Source organism: Musca domestica, unplaced genomic scaffold (assembly GCF_030504385.1).
Source record: "Musca domestica strain aabys unplaced genomic scaffold, Musca_domestica.polishedcontigs.V.1.1 42, whole genome shotgun sequence".
Classification (NCBI taxonomy): Eukaryota; Metazoa; Arthropoda; class Insecta; order Diptera; family Muscidae; genus Musca; species Musca domestica.
In genome coordinates this window covers 4,787,219-4,799,880 of record NW_026712329.1, presented here as the reverse complement: position 1 = coordinate 4,799,880, position 12,662 = coordinate 4,787,219, and the positions used below count along the sequence as shown (strand labels likewise).

Genomic DNA, 12,662 nt, shown 5'->3' with positions numbered 1-12,662 from the left:
TACAAAAATAAATTTGACAAATTATATTGAAATACGCTCTGATTTGATTATAGCTCCCATATATATACTCAGCCGATTTCACATATTTGATGCACCCAAAGCGAGAGAAACGAAATCTGGCACCAGAAAAAATTGCCAAATTATATTGAAATCAGTTGAGGTTTGGGTATAGCTAAAATATATATTTCGGTCGATTTCTTACATGTTATCCACAAAACATGATGTATATGACCGATACCAATGAAATTCAGAATGTGTGGCGGAATTTGGTTAGAATAATAATTGTGACAAATTAACTTGAAATTAGTTAAGATTTGAATATAGCTCCCATATATATATTCTCGGCCGATTTCATATATTTGACGCACCAATTTCAATAAAATATGAAAGGTGTGGCGGAATTTGATGAAAAAGTATTTTTTTTTAAATTATATTTAAATCGAATCAGATTGGGATATGATTTTAATAAGAACCATTGACCCACAACGCTTTAGGCTAACACTAAAAAACAACACAACAATTAATTTGAAATACGCTTATTACGGCGAAGTATGTTACTATCTCGAATTCACTAATTGCAATAGAAATGTCACTCAACTTCAAAAGATTGCAGTTTACTGCGCGCTGGATATTTGCTATGAAATAAATAACTGATTACTGCTTTTCTAATGGTTTTGTTTATTTACGCATTAAAGTAGTGCAATAATTTTTTTTTAATTTTTTAAATTTGTTTTTTTTAACCATAACATAAATTAAATTTTGAATGCAAATAAAATCAAAAGGGGTAGCGAAGCGCACCGGGTTCAGCTAGTTTAATTATATTATACAGGGTGAGAAAAAAACTACAACAAAGTCAAACGCCATAATTTTTACATTGTTTTTTTTTTAATTTTATTGAATGAAAGCAAAAAATGTCGGAAATAGCATCAAATTTTAGAATAAGTTTAGTTTTGTTCAAATTGGTTACCTTTGGCACGAATTATGGTCTTCAAACGGCCAATGAAACCGTCACACGCTGTCCGAATTTTGCTCTGTGGTATTTTAGCCCATTCCCGGCGAAGCGCTTGCTTGAGGTGATCGACACTTTGGTATTTTTTAGTGCCAACCTTGCTTTCCAAAATACTCCAGACACAATAGTCCAACGGTTTGGTATCCAGGGTTTTTGGTGGCAATTGTGCGCTGGAAATGAAGCGAGGAACCTCATTTTTTAACCATTCATGGGTGGCGCGTGCTGAGTGCGATGGTGATGAGTCTGTTGGAATGTCCAAGATCTGTGGCCAAAATGTTTGCGTGCCCAAGGCTTTAATACACCTTCCAAAACATTTTCATGATAATATTCGGTACTTATTCTGATGCCACCGTTGATTAATACGAGCGAAGAGCGACCATCGGCTGTTATCGCGGCCCACACCATCACCTTGGCCGGCGCTTGAGTTCTGGTGGTCAACCGAAGGTGTACATTTTCAGCTGACCCCTTTGGCAAGTTTGTTTACAATCTGCTGGACAACGAATGTTTTCTCATCGGAGAAAACCAAATTCGGCAGTTCACCACTTACGGCCAAGCGAAGCAACTCTTTAGCTCTTTTGAGTCTATTTTCTTTCCGTTGAGGTGTAAGTTCTTGCACTTTTTAGAATTTCAATGGCTTTACCCCGAGCTCATTTTTCAATATTTGCCGAATGGAATATTGCGATATGTTCAGCTCACGAGCCATTTTTCGGCCACTGCGACGCGGGTTTCGATCAAGTCGCTTCTTTACTTTTCGAACCATTTCTGCTGATGTGGCTGTCTTCTTCCGTCCACTTGCTTGCCGTCGGGCTACGCTACCAGTATCACGGTAACGAGCGATGGTACGAGACACAAAGGATTTATTCACATTCAAATGCTGGAGTGCTCTAACGATAGCCACTTATGGTTTTACAGGCAAATATAAAGAAATCACACGATCACGCTTGAATTCCATCATGAATGAATTTTTTCTGGAAAATTCTCACCAAAATGCTTTTGCAAAAGCAAAATTTTTTAAATTTTGCCCGAGGGCTAGTCTTGGTGCGTAGGCGTGTGATAAGGCTTGGTTTTTTTGGAAATTCATACTGAAAGGTAACGAAAAGTACTAAAGTTTGTAGTCAACAAACGTAAAAAGCTGAAATTTGGAATAAGAGCCACTGATGGAGTGCAGGATAGATGTGGTAAAAAGTTTTGGGAAATTCTAACTTTAAGTTTAGGAAAAGTTCTGAAATGGTACCATTTGGTAATATGTGAACGGATAGAGTCATGGTAAAAAAATACAGGTAGATGCATCAATGCTTGGGAGCATTGATATGTCAAAATTTTTTAAATTTCTTTTAAAATATAAGTAGATTTTTATATGTTTTCTTATACGACGTCATTCTGAGGTTATTTTAATATGCATTTTTCAACAATTTTTACAAATTTAAATAATTTTTCATTCAGCATTTTAAATTCCAAAATTGGTTTGACAGTTCATTGTCCCAGCAGCTGCGTCGATGCGTCTACCTATATTCTTTTACCATGGATAGAGCTAAAAAATTTGGTAGAATAATCAAGGTGAGTTTGATATATGAAATTGATTTTGAACGAAGTGAGCGAACTGTACTAAATGGTACAAGTTTGGAACAGTTTGGTTTAGATTGAACGGGTGAAGCTTAAAATTATTAAATTGTGTATTGGGGTTCTTTTTTGGTGGTAGGTTTGTTATAAAAAGGTGGTTTTGGAAGTGTGTACCACAAATGCACGAAAATTGCAAAATTGAAAAAAAAATGTGAAATTTGAAAATTGAAATTTCGTAAAATTTTTTATTGGTTAAACAGATAGTGTTTGAAAACTGATATCTGGTATTAGGGGGGCTATTTGAATGTAGCCCTGGACATACAGAGGTGGTTTCAAAAATGTGTACTATGATTGTACGAAAAGTACGGAATGATACTATATTTCGTATGAGTGAAAGGATAGATAAACAATTCTGACATTTGATATTGAGATTACTGATGGTATCTGTGTTTGTAATTTTGTGGTGGTTTGGAAATGCGACCAATAAAGTACAAAAGTACTAAATTTGGTATTGGATAAAGGGCTAGAATCCTCAAATTTCATATAGAGCTCCATGTTGGTATATGGAATTGAGATGTGGACGTGGCTTTAGAAATGTGTACTATAACTGGTCTTGGGCGAAACCTTGAAAATCACCTCAAAATTTGTTAAATTGAGAGTTGCTTTCACTTCCAAGGCTTCCTCAAATGATTAAAATGATGACAAAAATATGCATAAATGAGTAAAAAAAGCTAAGTTCGGCCTGTCCGAATATTTGATACCCTCCACCATTTTGAAGGAGCTTGAAAAGTTTTAAAATAATCCGTAGAAAAATAACTCTCGAATGCAATTTTATGTCATAGGTTGTAGTATCCATTACGAACTTCAAATACCAAATTTGAAACAATTCCGATGAATAACGTCGCTAAAATTATCAAATTACCGAATATCGGGAGGTAACGTTATATGGTGGCTATACGAAAACGTGGACCGACATGACCGACCATTTACGAACTTAACCTGCCTACTGCCAAAATACGCATGTGTGCGAAATTTTAGCCTGCTATCTCAATTCGTTCGGAAGATAGCGTGATTACAACAGATAGACAGACGGGCATGGCTAAATCGTCTCAGAATTGTACTGAGTTACTCATTCTATTGCAATTTAGCAACTTTTGAAATTCAGCTCAGTCAACACTCCTTATTGTGAATTATTACAAAGCCTTCTTACTCAGTACATTTTATTGCATTTAGTCAGCTGAATTTTGAGTTTGAGACATAATTTTGAAATTCAGCTGACACACCTAACACACCTAATTTGGAAAAATATAAAATTTTTTAAACCACTTTATAATGGCTTAAGTCATCGGCTGGCTTCTTTGCATGTCAACCTAAAGCTCCTTTGTTCGATTATGAAAAAGTCAGCCGACGGGTTAAACCAATGAAAAAAAGCGTTTTATGTTTTCTCACCTTTAAACCAGTTAATGACATGTTTACGTTAGAACTTTTTGCAGGGTTAACCAACTTGAAGAGGATTTATTTGAAGTATTAGAAATGACTATGACAATTTTTATCCAAACCAGTGGGTTTACCCATTTATATGTAAACGTACTGTAAAAACCTTTTTATTTTGTGTATGTACTCATTGTTTTGAAAAATAAAAACAAAATATTTTCAAAATTAATGATTGGAAACATGGGAAATAAATCGAGGTAGATTCATTTGCTAAATGGAATATGTCAACCCTTATCTGAAGAACTCGACCTTGTCATTTTTCTCAATTAAATTTATTTTGATATCTGAAATTTTTACAAACGAACGAAAACTTACGCGGAAAATTTCCTGTAATTAATTTAATGCCAATTGACCTGAAAATGAGGGATAACAGAGTTCTACCAGTATTATAGAAAACCAGGCAATATAATGTCTTCATACTTGTTCCAGCTGAAGCAAAATTCAACCATTCCATAATCAAGTCTTAAATGACTTATCAGACTGTTAGTTTAGTTTTCTGTTTTTAACTGTATTCTTCTTTGACTTTTATACCCTCTAAAAGGCGTGAAAATAACAACATATCTAACAACATATTTAAAAACATATTTTATATAAATTTGACAAAAAGGGGCATCAAATAAAAAATATTTATTCGTTTAGATTATATTTTTGAAAGAAAGTCCAGATATTTCATTCATTTTTCGAGCAATTTAACACATTTTAAAAATTTGGAAAAATGTCGAATAAACAAAAACAACTTGTTGCACGTAATTTTGATAGAAAGCAGACATTGCCTCAGGGCTGTATTTCTGTATTTTTACGAAGCTATTTAACCTCCTTATTGTACTAAGCATGGTACAATAATTACATGGTAGGGAAAATTGATTAAATTTAAAGGAAAATCGCAAAAAACGAAAGGAACGCCGAGGATTTTTCACAACATCGAGATCCTCATGGTAGAATTAAGAAGATAAAGTCTTGCTATTATATGTTTACAATTTTTCTCAAAATTATTCATTTGACAACTCTCATTGTCAAAATGTATATTTATAAAACCAATCACCATACACAAATCAGAGATGGGAACCTGCTTTCCATGCAGTAAAATTTGGCAAGCTAAATTACAGAAAATGCAAAGATGGGAACCTTCTTAGTTTTACCATGGAGATCCTAATATGATTGCAACTCTTTTTCATCCATTTCTTCTTCTCTAAAGCTGTAATTTAAAATTAATTTCAACAGAATTTGATTTTTTTTAAGATATTGTTTATTATGTAAAACAACACATATAAAAACAGGTGGTTCCAATGTCCACCTTGTACCATGCATTGGTATCATCAACTCTGTACTGGAGTCTTATTGTTAAACATGTAATTTTTTACAATTTATCGCAAAATTATTATATTGGGGAAAACCCGCAAGCTTGAATTGAACATTGGAGATTCTCCACAGAATTGATCCAAGAAAATAGAAAAATGTTGTTTTATCCCAATAAATTATGTATATTAAAGCCCTACCTAAAATTCAACATGCCGTATACATCAACCTAACACGGTGCAGCAACGATTGGAAACATTGATATGTCAAAAATTTTAAAATGTTTTCACAAAAATAAGTAGATTTTTATATGTTTTCTTATACGACACAAATCGGGGTTTGTTATGATGTGAATTTATCAACAATATTTACAAATTTCAATCATTTTTAATTCAGAAATTTTTAATTTTAAAATGAAATGTCATTGTCCAGCAGCTGTGTCAATGCGACTACCTGTATTCTTCTACCATGTTGATTTCATTGTATCCATGGTACAATAAGGAGGTAAAACAGCTCGGTAAAACTACAGAAATACAGCCCTCAGGCTGTTGCCTGTTTCCAGTCAGAATTATTCAAAATTATAAGCACAAGTTGTTTTCATTTATTTGATTTTTTTTTTCATTTCTAAAATGAGTAAAATAGCGCGAAAGATGAATGAAATGCCTAAATGTTCGCTCAAAAATAGATCTCAAGTCTTCAATATTTCAATTCCATGGCAAATGTTGTTAATTTATCAAAGCGCGCCCCGCAATTTAAGTTTCTTCCAAACATTGATTTTGAAAATATTTTGTTTTTATTTTTCAAAACAACAAATACATACACAAAATTGGCAAAAGTCGGACACACTTAGAAAAAAATTGTAATCAGCTGGAAGCTCTACCTTACCTTTTTATTGTACCATGTGTATACCTATTGTATATCAAGAAATGGAATTAAATCACAAAACGTCATACCGAAATTGATACTAGCAATACCTTGGCAGAAGAATACAGGGAGCATTGGTATGTCAAAAAAAATTAAATGCTTTTTCAAATATAAGTAGAATTTTATATATTTTCTTATACTACGTCATTCGGAGGCTATTATAATTCGCATTTTTTCAAAAATTTTTACAAATTTAAATAACTTTTCCATGAGCAATACCATAGAGTGAAATCAGATGGGGTTTGCATCTTTCTGTAATAATTATACCATGGTGTGCCCGACTTCTGTCAAATTTGTATTTATTGTTTAAAAAAATAAAAACAAATATTTTTAAAATGCATGTTTGGAAGAAATATACATTGCCGCACCCATATTTAAAATATTAACAAATTTTGCCATGGAATTGAAAGATTGAACCGTTTCGAATATATATGTGAAGGAAAATCCAGGTATATCATTCATAATTCGAGTTATTTTACGGTGCCCGAACATAATCCTCAACGCAATTATGGGGATTATGTTCGATTTTTGGAAGCCTTTGGTTTGGTAGAGCTACCACTTAATTTGACTGTGATATTTGTATGCTGTACTTGACCTCTTGTACTAAATATCTTTACTATGGAGTACGAGTTATAACTTTGGCTCAAGGCTTACATTTAAAATACAATGAAAAATATAAATAACTATATAAAAAAAATATTAAAACATTATAGACCGGAATTGTTTCAAATTTCGTATTCATAGCTAGTAGCTCTTATATAACAGTACCTCCATTTATTCGGTATTTTGATGATTTTAACGACATTATTCACCGGATTTTTTACACATTTCGTATTTGAAGATCTTAATGGATACTAGAGCCTATGACTCATTCGGGTCCAAGCATTCCTTTTTATTGAACCATGGTACAAATGATATTCAATACTTGTTCATTCGGTGAACTGACAACTTGGATGGGAGAAAATCGTGTTTCTAGAAACCTTTAAACTGAATTTATCGATCTTTGGAGCACTTTAGGGTACAAGTTTCGAATTTCTAGAACCCTTTAATAATCGTTGGTTTTGCTTTGATTTTTGTCTTTATCACGCATTTTCGCTTCGTTACTGTTTTCTTTTTTCTCTTATTGTGTGCGTCGGTCGTGAAAAGATATTGATTCCGTGCAATCTTTTTAATTTATTAATAGAAAGCGCAAAAATAAAAGCGTTATTGTTTTCGGCAAATATAATTAAAGTCGACTTGGGCATAGAAACAAATATCCCATTACATTAATTGCAAGTATTGACTGCCATGGCATCTTTAGAACCAGCTCAAAATAAAACCTGGGACTTGTCGTTGTATGAATTACAACGCAAGCCTCAGGAAATAATTACCGACAACACAGAGATTGCTGTATCGCCAAGAAGTTTGCACAGTGAGCTAATGTGTCCCATATGTTTGGATATGCTAAAGAAGACAATGACCACCAAGGAATGTTTGCATCGTTTTTGCCAGGACTGTATTATCACAGCTTTACGTTCGGGCAATAAAGAGTGTCCAACGTGCCGTAAAAAGTTGGTGTCAAAACGTTCTTTGAGACCAGATCCCAACTTTGATTTACTCATATCGAAAATCTATCCCAGTCGTGAAGAATATGAGGCCATACAGGAAAAGGTCATGGCTAAATTCAATCAAACACAATCGCAACAGGCATTGGTAAATTCCATTAATGAAGGCATCAAATTACAAAGTCAAAATCGACCACAACGTTTCCGTACCAAGGGCAGTGGTGGTGGCAGGAACTCACAGGCAAATGGCACAAATCACAATTCTTCACATTCACACAATGTTTCAAATGAGAGCAATACAAATGGCAATGAGAGTGATAGCAATCGGGAAAACTCCACAGGACCAGCTAATGTTGCCGTACGGGCGGCAACTCCACCACCCCCGACACATTCGACCACACCGACTGCAGTTACTGGTAATATTGTTGCAACATCATCTACAGGAATAGCAAATCAGGGTGCCAGCACATCCACGACACGCATAGATGATGGTGGTTCTAATCCACCATCGGTACGTTCTACGCCCTCACCAGTACCCTCAAACTCAAGTAGTTCAAAACCCAAACGAGCAATGTCCGTCTTAACCTCGGAAAGATCAGAAGAATCTGAATCCGATTCACAAATGGATTGTCGCACAGAAGGTGATTCCAACATAGACACCGAAGGCGAAGGTAACGGGGAATTGGGTATAAACGATGAAATCGAATTGGTTTTTAAGCCTCATCCCACTGAAATGGCTGCGGATAATCAATTGATGAAGGCATTAAAGGAAAACTGTATACGTTACATTAAGACCACGGCAAATGCTACTGTCGACCACTTGAGCAAATATTTGGCATTGCGTATGACCCTCGATTTGGGGTCAGAATTACCCGAGGCATATCGAATGCTTAATTTATGCATTTATATTGCACCCCAACCCTCACAATTGGTTATTCTAAATGGAAATCAGACCCTGCATCAAGTCAATGAGAAATTCTGGAAAGTTAACAAGCCCATGGAAATGTTTTACTCTTGGAAGAAATCTTAAAAATGGCTGCCACCTTCTGGATGACCCCTCCAGAAAATGACAAACAGACAGTAGCAGTCCGACAATTACTTTTGGCAAATATCCTGTAGCAAGTGTACATTGCGAAGCAAATTTGTAAAAATGCTGTGCTCTGTGGTCCTCTCAGTTGACTTTTTCTCTCTTTTTTTCCTTTATATTTAATAGACTAGACGTATCCGTAGTACATATTTAATTTAGTTTTAATCAGGAATATTTATATGCAAAACTATTACGTACTCACATATATAATGTGTAATTGCTTTTAATGTTTGTCATTACGATCCATCACTTAATAATATACATATATAAAAATAAAGTAATAACGCATTAAAAAAAATGAAATTTTATTTACGATTACAATTTGGTACACAAAAATTAGAAATTCTTCTTTTATTTGTTCTTCAAAAAATACACTATTTTAGGGCCATTTGTCTGTTTTTCAAAGACTGTACTAAAAAATGCAGTGGCTCCTTTAAAAAATAATCGAAGAAACCACGATTTTCTTCAAGAAAAATTGAAAAATTAACTCTTGGGGAGAATATTGGTGACATTTTCCGAAACCATTTTTCCCTGCCCTGGTAAAATGCACCTGATAAACATTACCATCTTTCTTCACTAGTAAATAAACGCTGTCTTTATTAAAACAACGATTATGGGATTAACAACAATTATGTTGCAACAATAAAATTAGAAACATTGGGTTCGTACGTTCTTAAAACGATTGATCATGAGCCCTTCCAAAATTATTTTAATAACTTCACCTTATTTGATTTATATCTAAAAGAATATTTTTTTCTATAAGTCCCTCATAATAATTCACAATTTTGGTCCACTCTACCTTGAAAAATATTTTTAAAAACTACAGTTTGTCTTCATAATATATTCTTAAAATCTACAGTCTTTGGTCCTACTAAATATTTTTTTTTTTTTCAAAAACTAGGCTTTTGGTCTATTTTTCATTCAAACAATTATGTGTAAAAAATCACCCTAAAAAATCGCATGTAGCTTTGCCGATTGAAAGGTCTTTCAAAATATTCATTGAATAATTTTTATTTATTTATTTTTTTTTTTTTTTTAATTTATTGAAGTAATAAAATATTTTTCTTACATTTAATTGACAAAAAATCTACTTAAAAACTGGTAAAGCTAAATAAGAGTAAATGGTGTATATAAACAAAATAAACACAGTTCTTGCCTGAAGAACTAAAAAAAAATAAAAAAGCTGTCTAATTAAGTAACTACAGTTTCGTTTTATAGGGAATATACAAATACACTTGATATCACTAAAATATCAAGAGTTTTTTTTTTATAAAAACTAATAAATTATGTTATAAACATAATACAATATGGAGGGATATAAAAGTATAAATAGGTATATTTATATTTAATGAAATGTAACAAAAGCTCTTGTTTGTGATGACATTGATCATTTGGTGCAGTAATCGGTTGTTGTATCATTGGTGAATTGCGAAGGGGCAGTAATAATTATTTCATATAAAAAAGGTTCATTGTCATTAGTGAAAGCACTTTCGGTAAATGTTAAATTATCAGTTCCTGAGAAGCACCCAGAATTTATGATAAACCCTAATTTCATTTCTCATCTCAGAGCTGACTTAGTTTTTCTGCCAAAGCATCACGATAGCCTTTATATTCTTCACTCTCTTCGATTGCATTTCGCAGTGTACCCTGCACACGCAACAGACAACGTGTTATCTTATCACTATCGCCCGTTTTAATTTGTTCATTTAATTCTTTCTCCAATTCTCTGGGTAATCCCAAATCAACTAATTCATCCAACTCATCCAGGGTGATGACACCAATATGTGGTTTCATATATTCTCCACATAACTCATAGACTTCAATATATTGTTCGGAAAGCGATTTGTCACCGCAACGATTTCTTTGTAAGTAACTTTTAAATAATTTCACAGCTTGACGATCGATTAGTGTTGCTTGCAGTGTTAGGTAATATATTCGTTGAACTTCTTCTGGGGTCATATCTTGACAGCCACAAAAACATTTCAATAGGCGGACTGCCGTACCCTGCAAGATAAAGTAATTGAAAGATATAAGTTATAAATAAATTAAGAATCATAAAAGGAAATTAATTAACGACTTTTATTAACTACACGAAAACCACAAAACGTATTAGCGAACTTATAATAGTTATCAGTAATCTTTCAATTATATGAGAAAAATGTTAACAATTTTGATAGATTTCACATTAGTTTTACAGTATAGAATGAAGTGTGTGCTTTCTACAGTTTATGGTGATTAGCATATTGAGATTTGACAGACTTGGAATGGCCTACATATTTTATCAATTATTTACGCAATCCGTAAGAAATAAGTTTATCTTGTTACGCTTAGGTGATCATCACCACGATATCAAGTTACTTACTTGTTAAATAATAAAGGACATTAATAATAGTTAAACTTAAGTTACAAAGAATTGGACAATCTATCACCTAAAATTATTTTATAATTTTATTTATGAAAACAAATCGATGTGATATTATTTGCTGTTTTGTTTAGTTTTAGTAAATATTACAACATACGACTGAGTTCTTGAAACGCTTTCCAACAACCTATGTGCCCAATTTGTGCAAAGTATGAAACTTGATAACATAAATAAATTCAGAAATTCTTCGTTGAATATATTTATACACCCAGAAGGCATCAATTCTTTACGGCATGAGGTAAGCAAACGGAAGAAAGACCGGTCTAAATAATCTGCAGAATGAATAGAAATTTCTTTTGTGAAATAGTTAACATATGGATCATATTTTTTCATTCATTGTTTTATATACACAGACACACATACTACATACATTATGTACTATAATTCCCTTCGTTACCTTGTATGAGCTCATTCTGTTTGGTTTCTGTGGATGCCGCTTTTCCTTACAACGAAATTGAAATTGTGTGAAAATAATCTTGTGAAATATCAACGTTTGCAAATATATACTTTAGAATGTCACGTAAATAGATTTTCTTAGAAATTTTTGCACAATTATATTATCAGTCAATAAAACAAACAAATGATATATTGCCAAAAATCAAGCCAATGTTCTTGTATGTCCCCTTATCATTGTTGTTATCACAAATGTTATTGTTATTGGCCGCAAGCACTTTTTCGTTGCATCCCAATCACACGCCAAGATTGTGAATATTTTTATTATGTTGGCTTTACTTTTAATTTTAGTTGCAATACAGTAAAATATAATTATTGCCAAAATTTAATGCTATTCGCTAATAAATTTCACATGTTTGTTTGGGTACACACAACTAGAGTATACGTCAGCTGTCAAACAAATTTCATGTTGCCAACTACAAAAATGAAATCAAATTGTGATTTTTCTAAAAGAACGTTTACATCCAAATCTTTATCTGATCACAATAAAACTGTATTCACGGATACATTTTGTGTGTAAACGCGGTAAAGCGTTTAAAACACATTTCTACCAAACTCAAGCAGGTTAAGACTAGATACACTCATAATAAATCCAGTGGCTTTCAATTGTCAATTCCATTTGGTATATACCAAATGAAATCCTCTCAATTTATGAAATCCATACATTTATGCATGGTACAATGAAGAGAAGGTGGACTCACTTGGAAAAAGTTGCACGTAACGAGGTCTACCTTTAAGGATTTTAATGTCAAAAGTACTGATGGCAGAAGAACACAGGTAGATGTATCAACGCTTAGGAGCAATGATATGTCAAAAAAACTTAAATGCTTTTTCAAATATAAGTAGATTTTTATATGTTTTCTTATATGACGT

The 12,662-nt window shown here is 33.0% G+C and overlaps 2 protein-coding genes across 2 annotated transcripts; one reads left to right on the top strand and one right to left on the bottom strand.

The window, feature by feature from the left end:
• Positions 1 to 7,382: 7,382 nt before the first annotated feature.
• On the top strand, positions 7,383 to 8,978 carry LOC101899022 (E3 ubiquitin-protein ligase RING1). The gene has a single exon (XM_005187114.4). It carries the CDS (start codon positions 7,571 to 7,573, stop codon positions 8,855 to 8,857), a length of 1,287 nt encoding a protein of 428 aa, XP_005187171.1. The 5' UTR covers positions 7,383 to 7,570; the 3' UTR covers positions 8,858 to 8,978.
• Positions 8,979 to 10,426: 1,448 nt separating this feature from the next.
• On the bottom strand, positions 10,427 to 12,564 carry LOC101899193 (uncharacterized). The gene is made up of 2 exons (XM_005187115.4): positions 11,734 to 12,564; positions 10,427 to 10,918 (listed from the first exon to the last, which is right to left on the bottom strand). The coding sequence occupies exons 1-2, from the start codon at positions 11,746 to 11,748 to the stop codon at positions 10,478 to 10,480; spliced, it is 456 nt and encodes a 151-aa protein (XP_005187172.1). The 5' UTR covers positions 11,749 to 12,564; the 3' UTR covers positions 10,427 to 10,477.
• Positions 12,565 to 12,662: the final 98 nt, after the last annotated feature.

Bases quoted from the DNA above. Each gene is read 5' to 3' on its own strand.
- LOC101899022 (XM_005187114.4), top strand. From the start codon at position 7,571: ATGGCATCTTTAGAACCAGCTCAAAATAAAACCTGGGACTTGTCGTTG.